The sequence below is a fragment of the Lonchura striata genome, chromosome 25 (genome assembly GCF_050655825.1).
Source record: "Lonchura striata isolate lonStrDom1 chromosome 25, ASM5065582v1, whole genome shotgun sequence".
Lineage (NCBI taxonomy): Eukaryota > Metazoa > Chordata > Aves > Passeriformes > Estrildidae > Lonchura > Lonchura striata.
Genome location: NC_140727.1, coordinates 1,708,730 through 1,727,021, shown reverse-complemented (window position 1 = coordinate 1,727,021; position 18,292 = coordinate 1,708,730). Strand labels below are relative to the sequence as shown.

Below are 18,292 nucleotides of genomic sequence, written 5' to 3'. Positions count from 1 at the left end.
GGTGGGTTTCTTGACTCAGTGGTCGTGATCTTCCCTTGCTGCAATTAGCCACTTTTCCCTTTTGGATGATTCCTGGCCTTGTTTGCTCCTCTCCATCTCGTGGCTCTGTGGCCAAATGTCCCTGGTCGGTGTCTTCAGTGTCCCATGGGCTCTGGTCCCCACTGATTTATTGGCTGAAGTTTCTTCTCTCCACAACTGCTGAGGCTTATTAAAGCTCTAATTACTGAGATGTAATTACAGAATTTCTCTGTTTGGAAGACGAACATCAGGGTGAGCAGCACCCATGTTGAGCTTTTACTGGGTCTGAGGTTCTCAAAGAGACACGAGCAGTGGTGGATTGTTTATGTTGGAACTCAAAATGTCCCTCAGACATTTTTAGAGGTTCCAGGCCTTGCTCAGAAGCATTTGAGACCCTGGCAGGCAGCTGGAAACAGCTGGGATTTTGAGTTTGAGCCATGGAATGAGTTACCAACTTTGGAGGTGGAATAAGCAGTCACAAAAGGTTAGATAGTATAGCAAAAGTAGTTACAAAACAAAGGGGAAATTTTTTAGTATTGTACAGGGGTGTTTTAGCACCTGTACAGGGGGTTTTTATTTTGTACATGGGGGTCAGAAGTTCTAAGATGGAGGAAAGTGGGCTGATCCTGTTCTTCCTCCTTGTTCTTCCTCACCTCCATGTTTTTGGTGATGCTGGCACTTATGGATTGGTTTAGAGTAGAAAATCACCTTTTAATATAGGCAGTAGGTACTGGGGAAAAACTATAAACATGTAATATGTAATATATCATATAAAAGATAGCAGCAGCCCTGGGCAGGGGCAGAGAAGATGTTGTGATGGTTGATGATGATCCTTGTACCCCGCTTCAGGGCTTTTTATTTGTAAAACACCCAGTTAGCTAAAAGCACAATTCTAAAACATTCTTTCTACACTGATCTGAACTTGATTCTGATGTGCGAAAGTGGTACAAAACTAATACAAAAGCACTGTCAGTTCTTACCTAAAACACTATGCATATATTAATATCTATTTATGAAAATATACTGTTTTCTTACTTTAAATTTATCTGAATAATTTTATCTATTTATGTGAGTCATTCTATCTATTTAGGCATGTCATTTTATCCATTTTATGTGAGTAATTCTATCTGCTCTAGTGGCAGGGTTCTGCTATGTTTTCTTACGTCTAGGGCTAGGTTGCTTAAATTTTAACTAGGCCTTAGGGCCTTTATTAGTTAATACAAATTCTTAAGCCGCTTAAAATATATTTCTACTTACTTAAAACCTAAAACTTAAACTTACTTAAAACTGCAACTTACACTTCTATTTAATTAAAACTTAAACCTACACTTCTACTTCATATCTATGTGGCTTAATATAATTTAATTTCTCTGAAGGCTTTAATTCAATCTGAGAGGAATATTGGATTTGTCTTTACAAACAAGCTGTGGGTCTGCTGATAGATAAAACCAGGGATGAGAGATAAAAGGAATAATGGGAAGGATTTCACTGATTGATGAATGGAAAGAGATATTTGATTTTACAAATAAACTTTAGGTTTGCTGATAAATGAAATTGGATATTGCAAGGTACGAAAAATGAATATTATATGGTTCTATGCAGTATGTATTATGTTATATTGATTAGTTGTGCTTTTGTAGTTAAAATGAAGATTTTAGTAGTTAAAAAAATACTCTGTATGTGGGGGGGAAGTTTTTTGTCTGTTTTTTTTTTTTTTTTAATTAAATACTCGCTTCAAAGAACACTTAAATCTTCCGAAGGAGAAGAATTTATAGCTTCTGATGAGAAGAAACTAATTTCTTCAAGCCTTGCTCAAATTCAAAGGCGCCAGCTAGATTAAAGGAAACAGTTAACATACAGCAAACAGAGTTTCTTGTTTTAAATAGAATGTATACATAACCATAAAAGATATATGAATATGCAACAAGTATATTATTTTAAAGGTAATTCCTTTGTTCACAAAACATGCTTTTCACCACTTAGTATCCAAAAGCATCCAAACATCCGTAATTCTTTGCCTTTTATTATCTTATAATTGTCCTAAGTCTAAACTTTATTACTTTAATTGTATTACTATTTTAATAAGCATGTTATTATTATTAAACTTGAAAAAAATTTTAAAAACCAAGTAATTAGCGTTTTTCACAAAAGGTGACAGAAACGACGGGAGAAACCCCTAAATTCTGTAAGAATTAAAAATTAAAAAGGTGGGTTATACATTGGAGGAGAATCTTTGGTATCAGACGTTTTGGCAAGTCTGTTCCTCTCAAGTTCCTCAGCCATGGGGAAAGGGAGAAGGGGAATGTGGTTCTTTGCTCTCAAGTTCCTCAGCCATGGGGAAAGGGAGAAGGGAAATGTGGTTCTTTGCTCTCAAGTTCCTCAGCCATGGGGAAAGAGAGAAGGGAAACGTGGCTGGGAAATTGGGATAAAAATTGGAGAGACCCAGGAGGAATGCCCCATTGAAGCGACAGGCCTCTCCCTTTATTTGAACAAAGTAAAAGGACTCCTCTGTCTTCTTCTTGGACATGAACCGCTGATGTTTGCGGCTGGGAAATTGGGATAAAAATTGGAGAGACCCAGGAGGAATGCCCCATTGAAGCGACAGGCCTCTCCCTTTATTTTAATAAAGTAAAAGGACTCTTCTTGGACATGAACCGCTGATGTTTGCGGCTTCATTTCCCTGACATTTCTTCCCCTCTCTGAGGACCTCAGAGAAGCTGGCAGCAGAGCGCAACCGAAACCGCCGGGCCCAACGGAAACCGGGCAGGGCCTGAGCGTGGCGGGCAGCACTGTGGAAACCCTCGCTGGCTCTGCAGGGAGAACCAGGAGCCGTGGGCATGGGGCCGCCGCCGGGCTCGGGCCGAGCCCCGCGGGGCCGGCGCGGGCCGGGGGCCGGCGGCGAGGCGCGGGGGTTCGCCCGCAGCCTGGGCGGCCTGGCGCTGGGCCTGCTGCTGGCCGGCGCCTACGGGGCCCTGGCGCTGCTGGTGCAGGGCCACGGGGCCTGGCACTGCCTGGGCGCCGCCGTGCTGCTGGGCGCGGGCGCGGGCCTGGGCATGGCCTTCTCCAGCAGGGCGCGGATGCTGGTGCTGCTGGCGCTGCCGCACTTCTTCACCCGTGAGCAGCCGCGGGGGTGCCAGGGGTGCCCGCCACTGGCTGAGCAACGGGAGTGTGTGGGAGGCCGAGACAGGGAAAATCCCAAACTTTCTGTGCTGAAAAACACAGGCCCTAAAGCCGTAAAAATAGCTTAAAAATTTATTAAAAATGTATTAATAATACGATCAAAAATTATGTATAGATTAGTTATAGATAACATATTCGTAAGATTATAAATTATATATAACATATGAATAATAATATTAAAATTATATATAGATTAGTTACAGATAACATATTAATAAGATTATAAATTATATATAACATATACATAATAAGATTAAAAATTATATATAGATTAGTTATAGATAACATATTAATAAGATTATAAATTATATATAACATATAATAAGATTATAAATTATGAATAACATATTAGTTATATATAATGTATCAATAATAAGATTATAAATTATATATAGCAGATTAGTTACATATAGCATATCAATATGAAATCATAAATTATATATAGCAGATTAGTTACATATAACAGATTAATAATAAGATCATAAATTATATATGGGAGATTAGTTATAGATTAGTTAGAGACCCTAAAGCCATTAAAAAAGCTTCCAAAATTAATTAATAACAAGATTATAAATTACATATAGAAGATTAGTTATAGATAATATATTGATAAGATTATAAATTATATATAGATGATTATATATGTAACAGATTAATAATAAGATCATAAATTATGAATAACAGATTAGTTTTATATAACATATCAATAATAAGATTATAAATTATATATAGCAGATTAGTTACATATATCATATCAATATTAAATCATAAATTATATATAGCAGATTAGTTACATATAACAGATTAGTAATAAGATCATAAATTATATATAGCAGATTAGTTATAGATTAGTTAGGGACCCTAAAACCGTTAAAAAAGCTTCCAAAATTAATAACATATTAATAATAAAACTATAAATTACATATAGAAGATTAGTTATAGATATCATATTAATAAGATTATAAATTATATATAACATATCAATAATAAGATTATAAGTTATGAATAACAGATTAGTTATATATAACATATCAATAATAAGATTATAAATTATATATAGAAGGTTAGTTATAGATGACATATGAATAAGATTATAAATTATATGTAACAGATTATATATATAACAGATTAATAAGAAGATTTAAAATTAGATATTACAGATTAGTTATATATAACATATCAATAATAAGATTATAAATTATATATTACAGATTAGTTACATATAACAGATTAATATTATGATCAAAATTATATATAGCAGATTAGTTATAGATAACATATTAATAGTATTATAAATTAGATATAACAGATTAATTATATATAACAGGTTAATAATCAGATTATGTTATATATACCAGATTAGATATATATAACAGATTAATAAAATTATTAATTATATACAGCAGATTAGTTACATATAGCAATTAATAATAAGATTATGAATTATGTATAACAGATTATATATAACAAATAATAAGAATATGTTATATATAATAGATTAGTTATATATAACAGATTAATAAGATTGTTGATTAGATATAGCAGATTAGTTATATATAACAGATTAATAATACAATTATAAATGTGTCGTTTAAATAGGAGTGGGTAATATCAACTAGCAGAAAACTTAGAGTTTAAAGTTTTAAAATAGAATAATATATATAAAAATAAGATAAAAATTTTAAGGCAGTAGCTAATCCTTCTTCTCCACCTTCTTCATAAGTTTAAGTCATATTTTATAATTAAACAAAAAAAATCACATTGCAAAACACAAATTATTAGTTATTGAGTTAAAAATAAAAATAATTTTAGTGTCATTTCTTAGATTATTTTTCCTTAAAAGACCTTGTAAAAATAGAAACAAAACCGTTTTGTAACTTACCAGTAAAATACTGTAGAACTCACTGTCATATAGATAAAAATAATGAACATCTAAATCCAGATGTGAAATACCATCTTTCAATCCCAACCCTGACAGAAACAGAGCAGTGAAATAACCAACACCTGTGGTGCCCCGTGTGGGGATCAAATTCACGGCCTTCAGATTATGAGATATTGATTATTTCCTGGCAGATTATGAGATATTATTTCCTGTAAAATTATGATATTGATTATTTCCTGGCAGATTATGAGACTGATTATTTCCTGTCAGATTATGAGATATTGATTATTTCCTGTCAGATTATCAGACTGATTCTTCCTTGTCAAATGATGAGACTGATTCTTTTTTATCAGATTATGAGACTGATTCTTCCCTGTCAGATTATGAGGTTGATAATTTCCTGTCTGATTATGAGACTGATTCTTCCAGTCAAATCATGAGATTGATTTTTCCCTGGCAGATTATGAGACTGATTCTTTCCTATCAGTTTATAAAACTGATTCTTTCCTGTCAGATTATAAAACTGATTCTTTCCTGTCGTATTATGAGACTGAATCTTTAGTGCCAGATTATGAGAATGATTCTTTCCTGTCATATTACAAAATTGATTCTTTCCTGTCAGATTATAAAATTGATTATTTCCTGCCATATTATGAGACTGAATCTTTCCTGTCAGTTTATGGGACTGATTCTTTCCTGTCAGATTATGAGACTGAATCTTTCCTGTCAGTTTATGGGACTGATTCTTTCCTGTCAGATTATGAGACTGAATCTTTCCTGTCAATTTATGCAACTGATTATTTCCTGTCAGATTATGAGACTGAATCTTTCCTGTCAGTTTATGCGACTGATTCTTTCCTGTGCAATTATGAGACTGATTCTTTCCTGGCAGATTATGAGACTGAATCTTTCCTGGAAGATTATGGGACTGAATCTTTCCTGTCAGATTATGAGACTGATTATTTCCTGTCAGATTATGAGACTGAATCTTTGCTGGCAGATTATGAGATTGATTATTTGCTGTCAGATTATGAAACTGAATCTTTCCTCTCCGATTATGGGACTGATTCTTGCCCTTTCTTTGCAGGGGAGGGGAAGGTGCTGATCATGATGCTGGCGCTGTGCCTGACCGTGCAGGGCCCTGGCACCAATCTCCTGCACAACGTCTCCCAGGTCGCCAAGGCGCTGTCATGTGGCGCTGAGCTGGCCCGAAACCAGACGGCCGAGCGGCTGCAGCGTGCCAAGGAGCCACTGCTGAGTGAGCAGGGGCCTGGGGGAAGGTGGCGGGATGGGAGAGGCCCTTCCTGGGGCTACCCTCACTCTTTGGGGTGTGCTCGGGTGTCCCCTCTCTCTGCAGACGTGCAGAAGAAAATTAAGGATATCGGCCAGAATGCCAAGGTGCTGGGTGACCGTGTCCGTAAGTTCGTCCGCTCCATCATGGACTCCACCAGACACGTTGGTGAGCGTTGGAGCCCTGGGGGTGTCCCCAGCCCCAGCACCCCTTACCCTGCCCTCAGACCATCCCTGTCTCCAATGCCCGCTCCCTGCCCACAGCCCGGGCCCTGCGCAATGTTTGGCTGTGGCTGTCGAGGGCCGGGAGCATCTGTAACCGTGAACTGGGGGACCCCAAGAGCAGATGCTTTCGCTACATGGACAAGACCAAGGACAGGTGCGAGCGCGCCTTCCCACTCCTCTTCCACTTCTGCTACATTGTCCTCAGCTTCAAGGCCCTCTGCGGCATGATGAGCACTTGTGAGTCCCTGTCCCTCTGCCACGGGGGGCTCATGGGGTGATGGGGCAGGTCTGTCCCCATCATGGGGGCCCAGCCCTACAGAGATCCCCCTCTCTGCAGTTGCTTTCACGTTCTGCACCATCCCTAAATTCATCCAGACCTTCATCCGGATCAACGTCGCAGCCCGTGAGTATCCCACTGCCACGTGGGGCTTGGGGGTTGTCATTGTTTTGCCTGAGGGACATCTATGGAAGTGATACAAAGCTTTTAACCACTCTCCCTAAATAAATGAAAAAAAAAGACTATTCTAAAAGTTTATAAAAGTATTTAACTAACTAAAATTTTATTTCTTTGCATTATCAGTAAGAAAAAAATTTATAATAAGAAGAAAAGTGTTCTAAAAGTTTTGTTCTAATTCTGATTACTCTTTCTTTAATTTACTATTAATAAATTTTTCTTTATACCCTTTTAAAGTTTTAAACCTACTTTACCTTTCCCCTAATCCTACCTCACAACAAGAAATAAGTACGTTAGTAATTATCCAACACCAAACCCACCATGCTCTTTAGTACATTGACCAAAAAAATCTCAAATTAACAAACCCAAGCCACTTCATGGATCCTTTTCTGTGCCCCTCTTCTGGTTCTGGCTGCAAAGCATAACACCTCTGTCACCTCTGCAGCCCTCACTACTGCCCTGAACCGTGTCCGCGCCGAGTTTGAGTTCAACATCTCGGTCGTGCACCACTTCAGCGTCAACCTCAACGCCAGCAAGAGCCTGGGGGAGGTGTCTGCCGATATGATGGAGGCCGTGAAGCAGCACATGGAGCCCTACCACCATGCCCTGGAGCTCTTCTCCTACGTCTCCTTCTTGGCCATCCTCTTCTTGTGCTACTGGTGAGTAGCGCTCTGGTGACCCATGGGGATGGGGACGCGGCGTGCAGGTGCTCAGCCGCCTCCCTGTGCCCGCAGCGCCGTGCGCTACCGGCGCCGCTACCTGCGCGACGACACCTTCGACAACGTTTACATCACGCGGCGCTTCGTGGAGCTGGACCTGCGGTGTGCAGAGCAGGGCAAACCCACCGTGCTGCCCCTGTCGTCACTGGAGAGGGGCCGCTACATCCCCCCAGGTCGGCCCCAGCCCCGAGGGGATCCCCCAGGCCGACCTGAGCCCCCTGACACGGCCTCACGGTGCTCCCGTGGCCGTGCAGGTGCGCTGTGGCTGTCAAGGAGGGAGCGACGCCAGTACGGGCTGCAGCTCTTTAGCTTCCTGCGCCATACGCTGCTGGGGTTCAGCATCATCCTGGCTGACTACGGCATCTTCTGGCTACTCGACCTGTTCCGGCACCAGCTGAGCGCGGAGATCGTTGCCAAGGGTGAGCAGCACCCTTGGGTGCCCTGCTGGCTGAGGGTCAGGGCTGTGGGATGGCCTCAGGGCTGAGCTGCTTGCCCACAGCGCCGTCGACCATGACCATCAGCGTCAACGGGACGGGCTACACCAGTGAGATCTATAAGGATCTGGTCTCTGCCTTCAACGCGCTGCAGGAGGGCGAGGTCTCGGTGCTGTCCCAGGTGTGCCTCATCAAGCCCGTGGAGCCCGACCACAGCACCTACATCACCATAGGTGTGCAGACCAGGGTCACTGCACCCTCAACGACCCAGGTGGATGGGGGGTGTAGGGGGGTGCCCCCCTGCTTAACTCGTTTTCTTCCCACCAGGAATCCTGTACGGTATCTGGCTCTTCATCTCCATCTTTGGTTCCTACATGGCACGCCTGCGCCGGGCAGTGTGTGCCGCCTACTTCCCATCCCGCGAGCAGGTGAGACCCCTCCTGTGGGTGTGTGTGTGTCCCTCTACACTCCCTCAGCCACCAGCTGCCCTCACCCCGTCCCCTCCATGCCAGGAGCGCCTGGCCTTCCTCCACAACATCATCCGGGCACGGCGGGAATGGGTGATGTTTGCCCTGCGCCAAGTTGGCACCCGGCGCTTGGCCGATACTGGGAAAAGCCGGTTCTTCCTTATCCTCATCTCCAGGTAAGCTCTTCCAGGAGATGGAAAAGGCCAGCACCATCCCCGGGGGTCTGTGGCAAGGACCTCGGGGATGGCATTGCCCCGTGGATCATTTGCTCTGTGCTTGCAGGTTCCCTCTGCTAGCTCGCCTCGCTCGCCGCTTGGGCATCCAGCGCAAGCACTGCCTGACCTGTGGGATGGCAGAGCAGCCGGATTTCACCGCCTGCATCACACCCAACTGCACAGGCAGGAGCCCCCACAGCTCGGGGACACCCTCCCCAGAAAATTCCACGTTCCCCCCTGACAGCCCCATTTTCCACAGGGCTGTATTGCAGCGAGTGCTACAGAATCCTGAACACCTGCTCCGTCTGCATGGCCCCCCTGAGCTCCCCGGCCTCTGGGGATGAGGAGATGTGAGCAGAGGGGTGCCGGGGGCCTGCCCGAGCCCGGGGGGCTGCAGCAGGGGTGGGGGGCTGCAGCTCAGCCCTGCCTCTGTGCCCCCGCAGGGACTCCAGTGATGAGGAGACACCAGGGCTGTGGCTGGGCACTGAGCAGGCGCTGCGGGGCCAGGAACGAGGGCGGCGGCTGCTGCAGCGCATCAAGGACATGATCGAGGGCTGGAGGCTCCCCTTTGGAACGGCGGCCCGGCTGCAAGAGCAGCTGCAGGAGAAGGAGGAGGAGGAGAGCGAGCGGCTGCTCTCCAGGTGAGCACTGGCTGTGCAGATGGCAGTTCCTCCTTCCCTTCCAGCCATGGTGTTGTGTGGGTATCCTCAGTTCAGTCAGAGAGAAAACGGAAAGTTTCTAACCAGGCAGAAGCCTGGGAAACAGTTGAGAAAGAATGTTCAATCAGAGAGAAAACCAAAAGTTTCTAACTGGGCAGAAGCCTGGGAAACAGTTGAGAAAGAATGTAAATAATTCTTTATTTCTCCTGTTGTTCACATTGTTTATAGATAGGTTCTGCCACTGTGTGTCATTCACTGCACACCAATGGTGTGAAATGTTCTCACTTCAGGACCAATAGAATGGGTGTGGATGATGCTCTCTATAAAAAGAGTGATATATTTGAAATAAATCACAGTTCTACTCTCAGCCTTCCGAATTGGAGTCCTTTCATACCCTCCTGCCCCAACGGCGTCAGTGTTGCATTACACATTTTTCTGATTAGAGATGGAGCAGCTGAGAGATGTTTTAAAAATTCATTTTCAGTCTCATGAGAAGGGTGAGACAATACAGATGTTATAATTCACATTATCGAAATCAGAATTGCAATATCCTATAAGTGGTTTTTAGTCTATCAGCTTTAACCATGCCACACTATATATACCTTAAAAAGAATAATCTAAAAATTACCCCTCGTGGGTCCTGCCACAAAGTATCTTTTATAGTTTTATTTCTGTGATGATTTAATCTTATTTGTAAAGCCATCCTTTAGAACTTGTTTCTAGTTCAATATCTCTCTCAACGTCTGTCTTATCCTACAATATTTCTAAATAAAAATTTACCTCAAAATTTACATATGGTTCACACGCTATGTGCACCTTCTGTCAAACTTTAAAGGTTTTCTATAAATTTAAACTTTAAATATTTCCTATAAATTCTAAAGTTCTGTCAAACTTTCTAAATTTTCTACATTTAAAATAAATATAGAAAACACATTTTCTGTATTGATAAATTTTCTATAAATTTCTGTAAAATTTTCTATAATTAAAAAATGCTAAAAAATTTCTATGCATAATTTTCTATTAAAATTTTTCTATAAATTTCTACAAATTTTTCTATAATTAAAAAAATTGCTAAAAATATCTGAAAATAATTTTCTATTTAAAAATTTCTATGCAATTTCTATACATTTCTATAAAAAGCTTTCTATAAATTTCTACAAGATTTTCTCTAATTAGAAAGTGTGCTAAAAATTTTTAGAAATAATTTTCTATTGAAAATTTTCTGTACATTTTCTATAAATTTCTATAACATTTTCTAGAAATAATTTCCTGTCAAAGATTTTCTATACATTTCTACAATGACAAAAATTTGCTAAAATTTTTTTAGAAATAATTTTCTATTAAAGTTTTTCTATCTATTTCTATACATTTCTATACGATTGTCTATAAATTTCTATAAAATATCCTATAAATCCTTTTCTCTTTAAAACTGCTTAAAATGTCCATAAATTTCCATAAAACTGTATATATTTTTTTTAAAAAATTCAATTTTTTTATATCAAAAATGCTCTATACATTTTCTATACAATTTTCTCTAATTTTTTTAAAAAAAAACTCAATTTTTTAAATGAACGATTTTCCATGAACAATTTTCAACAACATTTTCCAATCCATTTCCCACCCGCTACAACCGCTGGTCCCCGACGCTTGTCTCCCCACCTCCAGCCGCGACTTTGACGATGAGGAGCAAGCGGTGGGAAGGGATGAAGAGCTGCAGGAGGTGCTGGTGGTGCAGACCCCCAGCCGCGCTCCCTCTCCACTGGAGAATCCCACCGACATCAACTCCGTGGGAGAAACTCCCCGCGCTCGGAAACGTCCCAACACGAGTGAGCTCCGCTGCCCGGCACCGCTCCTGTCGCGCCCGCGGGCGGCGGCAGCGGTGCCCACGCCGTCCTCCCCACCCAGCCCTGAAGCGAGTGGTGGTCTCGGTCCTGCCCGCCCCGTGGAGCCGCTTCCTCTGGAGCCAGCCCCATGAGTTTCGCTGCAGAAAAGCCCTCCTGGGAGCCGGTTTTGGGATGCTCCTTGGCCTCGGTGAGCGTTGCGGCAATCAACGGAAATCGTCGTTTTGAGGTTGTGGGAATTGTTGAAAATCAGGGGGTTTTGGGCAACTGCCTTGGTGAGCGTTGCGGGAATCAACGGAAATCGTTGTTTTGAGGATTTAAGGTTGTGGGAATTGTTGAAAATCAGAGGGGTTTGGGGCAACTGCCTCAGTGAGCGTTGCGGGAATCAATGGAAATCGTCGTTTTAAGGTTGTGGGAATTGTTGAAAATCAGAGGGTTTTGGGACAACTGCCTCTGAGCGTTGCGGGAATCAACGGAAATCGTCATTTTGAGGTTGTGTGAATTGTTGAAAATCAGAGGGTTTTGGGCAAGCTGTAAAAGAGAGGCAGCAACTGCCTCGGTGAGTGTTGTGGGAATCAACGGAAATCGTCGTTTTGAGGATTTAAGGTTGTGGGAATTCTTGAAGATCAGAGGGTTTTGGGCAACTGTCTCGGTGAGTGTTGCGGGAATCAACGGAAATCGTCATTTTAAGGTTGTGGGAATTGTTGAAAATCAGAGGGGTTTGGGCAAGCTGTAAAAGAGAGGCAGCAACTGCCTCAGTGAGCGTTGCGGGAATCAACGGAAATCGTCGTTTTGAGGATTTAAGGTTGTGGGAATTGTTGAAAATCAGAGGGTTTGGGGCAACTGCCTCAGTGAGCATTGTGGGATCAATGGAAATCCTTGATTTAAGGATTTAAGGTTGTGGGAATTCTTGAAGATCAGAGGGTTTTGGGCAACTGCCTCGGTGAGTGTTGTGGGAATCAATGGAAATCGTCGTTTTAAGGATTTAAGATTATGGGAATTGTTGAATATCAGAGGGTTTTGGGCAAGCTGTAAAAGGCAGGCCACAGAGGCAACAACTGCCTCAGTGAGCGTTACAGGAATCAACGGAAATCATTGCTTTAAGGATTTAAGATTGTGGGAATTCTTGAAAATCAGAGGGTTTTGGGCAAGCTGCAAAAGAGAGGCAGCAACTGCCTCGGTGAGCGTTACAGGAATCCATGGAAATCCTTGATTTAAGGTTGTGTGAATTCTTGAAAATCAGAAGGTTTTGGGGCAACTGCCTCAGTGAGCGTTGTGGGATCAATGGAAATCCTTGATTTAAGGATTTGATGGTTGTGGGAATTCTTGAAAATCAGAGGGTTTTGGGCAAGCTGCAAAAGGCAGGCTACAGAGACAGCAGGGGTGTGATTAGAGATAAGTACTAGATATAAGATTTGTCAGCAGAAAAGTTGTGTGAGGTGTAGAAAGTAAGGACAAATAGAGCAATGGTCCTTAATTCGGAAATAATTTGGGAAAAAAAACTTTGGGAGAAAATGGAGGGGAAAACAATAGAAGATTTAGGACAAAAAATAGAAAAATAATAAATAAATAAATAAACAAATAAATAAATAACCTATTAAATAATAATTAATTAAATAAATCATATATATATATAAAATATATAAATTAAATCAACAATCAATCAATAAGTAAATAAAATTATAATATCCCAAATTATTTCCAAAGTAAGGACAAATAAAACAAAGGTATTAATGCCTGGCTAGAATGACTCCTTAAACTACATAAAATTATATCTGGAGAGATTTTAGGAAGTTCTAAGCTTAAAAATGGAGCTCTGTGCATTGTGTTTTAAGGCCTACAAGCAGGTATTGTATTCCAAATAAGCGAGCATTGTTTTAACCAAAGGTATGAGTGCTTAGAGTGGTTGGATAGAACTACTGTCAATATGCTTTTGCTTTGTGTGATTGGTTAAAAAACTTTTAAATGAGTTGTAACATTGAGTTCTTTGGCTGCTGCCTGGAATGTGAGCTGCTGGCATCTTCCCATTGCCATAACCATGTAATGAAACCGATGCTGGAAAAGAAACAGCTCGAGACGCATTCCTCAGCAATCCCATCCCGTCTGTGATTTTGTACATAAAATAAAAAAAATTGTACATTTTGTACATGTTGTGACACTGCACAGTGATGTGCTTGTTTGTGTTGAAGGGCTTTAGGAACTTTCTTAGGGGGTTTTGGGTTTTAGGTGTGAGGGTTCTGGGAGATTTGATGTTAGTCTGCTTAATAATTTGAAAAGTGGTGTAAGTTTATCAATGGTGATCTCTAAAATTGGCCTGATCTAATTGATTTCTTTTAAATCCTGTAAAGTGTTGGCATTGGTATTGAGTTGCATATTTTGTGGTTTGCTTGTTTTGTTATTTGTAATTTTAAGTATTTTTAAGGTGAGATTTTTTTGGACTTTTGATGTAGAGATTTCTAGTCTTGTGCTTTGAAGTCCTGTAATTATGCTGTCTTGAGTATTTTGTATTTTTTTGTGTGTGTGTTGGGGTTGTATTGGTTAGATTATCTATGTAATGTATGATTATTGTTTGTGGATGTCTCTTTTGAGCTGGAGATAAGGTTTGTGTTACGAACTATTGGCAAATTGTTGGTGAGTTTTTAAGTCTTTGAGGAAGAATTAGGAACATTGGAAGAATTGGAACCTTAGGAACGTTAGGAAGAATGAGGAACATTGTTGGGTGTTGCAGGCCTCTGCCACCTCCTCATCATGCCTCTGGACCTGTCAGAGACACAGAAGGTGAAGCTCACCTGGGGGCTGACAGGTGAGGATGGGGCAGGGATGGGGCTGAGGTGATGGGGACCATCAGAAGCCCCAGGGGGTTCTCTGTGGGACCACGGGCTCATCTCTCTGCTCTGCACAGTGGTGACTGCCCTGGGCTGGGCCACGTCCCCCCACTTCCGCTGTGCCAACCTGCTGATGGTCCCCAAATTCCTGGGAAAGGAGGGTCGGCTCTACGTTGTCTCCTTTGTCTTCGCTGCCATCTACAACGGTAGGGTCCCCCCATATCCCTGTGTCCCCCCAGTGGGCTCCTTGCAGCTGGAGGGCTCTGAGCCACCCCTGCTGCCACCAGGGCCCGGGGCCAACCTCTGGTACAACCTGATGGAGACGAAGCGCTCGATGGAGTGCGTGGTGGAGCTACAGGTCAACCACACGGGACATCTGTGGCAGGCATCGACAGCCCCCCTGCGCCACGTGATGGAGGAGCTGGTGGTGAGGAGGGCTCTGGGGCAGGGGGTGAGGGCGGCCAGGGGAGCGGGACCGAGCCTCTGCCTGTGTCTGTGTGTGCCCCGGCAGAAGAGCGCGGAGACGCTCAACACCGAGATGCAGAACATCTCCCAGGCCTTCGTGCAGCTGAACGAGCAGGTGGCCAGCCAGGAGGGCTACGACCTGAGGCAACAGCCCGAGACGGGCACGCAGCCAGCCCGCAGCACCCAGGAGATCTATGAGACAAAGACCAAACTTCGCTGTGAAAGTGAGCGGGGTGGACGGGGACTGGCAGCACGTGGGGAGGGGGCTGCCCCAGATCCCAGTGCTGAACCCACAGGACACCCTGCTTGGGGGTGTGCCAGTGGGGCTGGGGCTGAGCAGGCAGCTGAGGGCTCCTCCTGTCCCCCAGCTGTGGTCCAGAGGGGCCTGCAGCGCTGCACGAAGCAGTTCCAGCACATGTACAAGAAATGCATTCAACAAGTGACCATGCCCCTCGTCAAGCACTTCATCTGCCTGCCCATGCAGTTTGGGTTCCTCTGCCACTCGGTCAAACGTAGGTGACCCTGACCCCGTGCTCCCTTGGAGGGGCAGATCCACTTCTGCCCCTCAGCTGTGGCACCGTCCCTGTGCCATCTCTGCAGTCATGAAGCAGTGGTGTAAGAAGAACATCCCCGTGGATGGGAACTTCGGGCAGATGTATGACCGGGTGAACAGCTCCGTCAACAGCCTCGGCCAGGAGTTCAGCGCCAGCATTGCCTACCAGGTGGGTGCCTGGGCACCCTGTGGGTGCCTGTCCCTTGTGCCCGTGGCCCTGCCCTGCCCCATGGCCCCTCTGCCACAGGAGGAGCATCACAAGATGCTGGTGGGCACCGAGGTAGCGGAGCAGCTGAGGAAGGAGGTGACCTCGCAGCTGCGGCAGGAAGGCGCCCGCCTGGGCCTGGCCGTCTCCTTCTTCCGCCTGCTGCTGTCCTTCACCTTCCTCTTCGTCTTCTTCTCGTGAGCTCTGGGATGGTCAGGGGGTGGGGGTGGCGCCCCTGTGCCAACAGGGCCTTCTCTGGCAGCATGTCTGGGGGGGACATGAAGACAACAGAGAGGGTTCTGGGGGCTTCACCCAGTGCCCCCTTCACCCCAGACCTATCCTGTCTCACCAGGGCTTTCCACTACACCTATCAATACTGTCACAACATCGGCTTTGACAACTGCTACATCACCACCTATTTCCGCCAAATCGATGCCCGGCGGAGAGAGCAGGTTGGGCAGGGGGAAAGGGGTGCAGGGCAGCCCCGTCACCGCCAGTGGGGTGTCCCAGAGGCTGCTCTGAGACACCCCCCGTCCCTCACGCAGAACAAGCAGACGCTGCTGCCCCTGCTCCGGGAGGAGACCTCGTCTTTCATCTTCCCGTGCAAGCCGGTCGTGCAGCGGCCTGAGCGGCAGCACATGGTGAGGGGCTGGGGGCAATCAGGGGGGTCAGAGCTGGGGCCAGCAGGCTGTGACAGCTCCTCTGCTCCCTGCAGGTGATGGAGCTGCTCAGGTGCATCCCAATCCTGCTCTTCCTCCTCTTTGTCTGTGGCCTGGACCACTTCATCTTCAGTGTTCTCAGCATCATCCAGCATCATTCCTTTATCGAGTATTCCTACCAAAGTGAGCTCATGGCCCTGGAGGGCTGGCCTGCAGTCCCACCATGCCCCTCAGCAATGCAGGGACCCCCTCAGCCCTCCCACCCCCTCCTCAGCCTCCCTATCCTCCCACCCCACAGCCAGCCACCACTTGTCCGTGAACGTGATGGGCACATCCCTGATGGCAGAGCTGCTGAGGACCACCATCGGCGCCCTCAACGCCTCCTACGACACCGATGTGGAGACCTCCAACCTCGGTAAGCCCCTGCCAGGGATGGAACCCCCAGCCCCACGCCCAGCCAGGGGCTCACAGCGGTGCCGTGTCCCCAGCCTGCCTGCCCCAGCCCACGGGGATGACGAGGCAGCAGTACCTGAGCACCTGCCTGCCCCTGGGCGTGCTGGCCCTGCTCTGCCTGGCCCAGGTCTACCCGTTCCGCCTGCGCCGCGTCATCGCCGCCTTCTACTTCCCCAAGGTGAGCGGTCCGAGGGCTGGGCACAGCCTGGGGGTGCTTTTTGGGGTGGGTTTTGCTGACCCTCACGGTCTCTGCTGGCACAGAGGGAGAAGGCTCGAGTGCTGTTCCTGTACAACAAATTGCTGCGGCAGCGGAAGAATTTCTTGTACCTGCAGCGCGGGCGCGTCGCCCGGCGAGCGCGGCAGCCACCCGAGCCGGTGAGTGGGGACAGGGACACGGGGTGCCGGGTGGGGTTGCCACTGTCCCTCGACCCCGCAGCTCCACACGGGCACATCCTCGCTGCAGGGGACGTTGCTGCTGCAGTGGTGCCGCCAGCGCTGGCCCTGGCTGCGGCGCTGCTTGCGCCGGAGGTGCACCATATGTGGGACCCCCGAGACCCCCCGGCACCAGCCCTGCCCCAAGCCCGACTGCTTTGCCTTGTACTGCGAGTCCTGCTGGGGGGAGACGGGGGGCACCTGCCTGGCCTGCGGGCCTGCAGACCCCGACCTCGTCCAGGACAGCAGCGAGGACGAGGAGGAGCAGGGATACGCGGGATGAAGGCGCTTGGGAATAAATGTTTCAACCCCCCTCCCCGTGCACGGCGTGAAGTGGGGTCTGGGGGTGTTGAAGGAGGGGGCTCTGCTGCGCTGGATGATGGGGGTGGGGGGGTTTGAGATGGGGAGGAAGGGGGTGCTGCCCCCAGCAGCACCACCGAGGTCTCTGTCATGCAGCACACAAGGAGCTGCCGCTGCCCTACCTGGCACTTCCTTCCCAGGGCTGGGGGCACGACAGAAATAGAGATGGGGGCACGACAGAAATAGAGATGGGGGCACGACAGAAATAGAAATAGAGATGGGGACATTGAGGGGCTGTGGGGTCAGGGACAGGGACAGGGACGGGGACAGGTTGGAGTGCTGGGGCTGTCACCTGGAGCTGCAGTCCCCTGGGATCTTCTCCTTGCACCAGCAGTTCACGGCTGCAGGGATGGAGGGGGATGCTGGCAGCAGAGCTGGAATCCCCAGGCATCGCTGTGCCCCCCGAGGGTCAGAGCATGGCTCCCACACATCACCCTTGAGCACCTGGCAGAGGAAGCTGAGCTGCATGGGCATGGGCAGGCAGAAGAGGTGGATGATGAGGGCCGTGGGCACTTTTTCATGCAGGTGGCATATCCAGGTGCTGGAAATGGTCTCTTGGTCGTAGCTGGGGGGCAGAAGCCCTCAGCTGCCTGTGAAGCCCCAGGTTCTGCCTGGCTGCCCTGTGGGGCTGGCACTGGCACTGGGGCAGCCCCCTCCCATGGCTGGCAGTCCCTGCCCACCCCGCTCCCGTCCAGGGGAAAAGGGAGGAGGTTGTTTTCAATCTCGGGGAAGTAAGGAGAGGGATAATAATGGGTATCCAGAGGACTTTGCAAATAGAACAGAAGTTGTTGGCAGCAACTGAACTGCCTTGGCGCTGAGTGAAACTCGCAAACAACAGTATGAAAGCAAGGAGGGAAGGGAAAAGGGAAAAGGGAAAAGAGAAAAAAAGGGAAAAGGGAAAAGTGAAAATGGAAAAAAAAGGGAAAGGGGGAAGGGGGAAGGGGGAAGGGGGAAGG

The 18,292-nt window shown here is 46.2% G+C and overlaps 2 protein-coding genes and 1 long non-coding RNA gene across 11 annotated transcripts; 2 read left to right on the top strand and 1 right to left on the bottom strand.

The window, feature by feature from the left end:
- Nucleotides 1-2,855: 2,855 nt before the first annotated feature.
- DCST2 (DC-STAMP domain containing 2) lies at nt 2,856-11,821 on the top strand. The gene is given in 16 exon segments (XM_085560432.1): nt 2,856-3,132; nt 5,784-6,338; nt 6,438-6,539; nt 6,635-6,832; nt 6,933-6,998; nt 7,495-7,708; nt 7,784-7,941; nt 8,023-8,187; nt 8,268-8,435; nt 8,530-8,630; nt 8,715-8,845; nt 8,952-9,137; nt 9,139-9,234; nt 9,328-9,525; nt 11,209-11,369; nt 11,449-11,821. Coding segments are annotated over 16 exon segments (2,940 nt in total). The 3' UTR covers nt 11,613-11,821.
- Nucleotides 11,822-13,622: 1,801 nt separating this feature from the next.
- Nucleotides 13,623-17,520, top strand: DCST1 (DC-STAMP domain containing 1). Of its 9 annotated transcripts, XM_085560549.1 has the most exons (14): nt 13,623-14,187; nt 14,287-14,415; nt 14,497-14,636; nt 14,721-14,898; nt 15,043-15,186; nt 15,275-15,396; nt 15,475-15,629; nt 15,785-15,884; nt 15,978-16,073; nt 16,148-16,274; nt 16,390-16,506; nt 16,580-16,722; nt 16,806-16,919; nt 17,008-17,374. In XM_085560549.1, exons 1-14 carry the CDS (start codon nt 14,133-14,135, stop codon nt 17,257-17,259), a joined length of 1,872 nt encoding a protein of 623 aa, XP_085416675.1. In that variant the 5' UTR covers nt 13,623-14,132; the 3' UTR covers nt 17,260-17,374. The 9 variants fall into 9 exon arrangements, with proteins under 9 accessions (XP_085416675.1, XP_085416674.1, XP_085416673.1 ...); XM_085560548.1 differs by having other exon boundaries at nt 16,806-17,520; XM_085560547.1 differs by having other exon boundaries at nt 14,721-15,186; nt 15,275-15,629; nt 16,148-16,506; nt 16,806-17,399.
- Nucleotides 15,148-18,201, bottom strand: LOC146765364 (uncharacterized). Its single transcript, XR_014950052.1, has 3 exons — nt 17,629-18,201; nt 16,621-17,001; nt 15,148-15,699 (listed from the first exon to the last, which is right to left on the bottom strand). It is a non-coding gene; the product is annotated as an uncharacterized LOC146765364 (long non-coding RNA).
- Between the last annotated feature and the right edge of the window lie 91 nt (nt 18,202-18,292).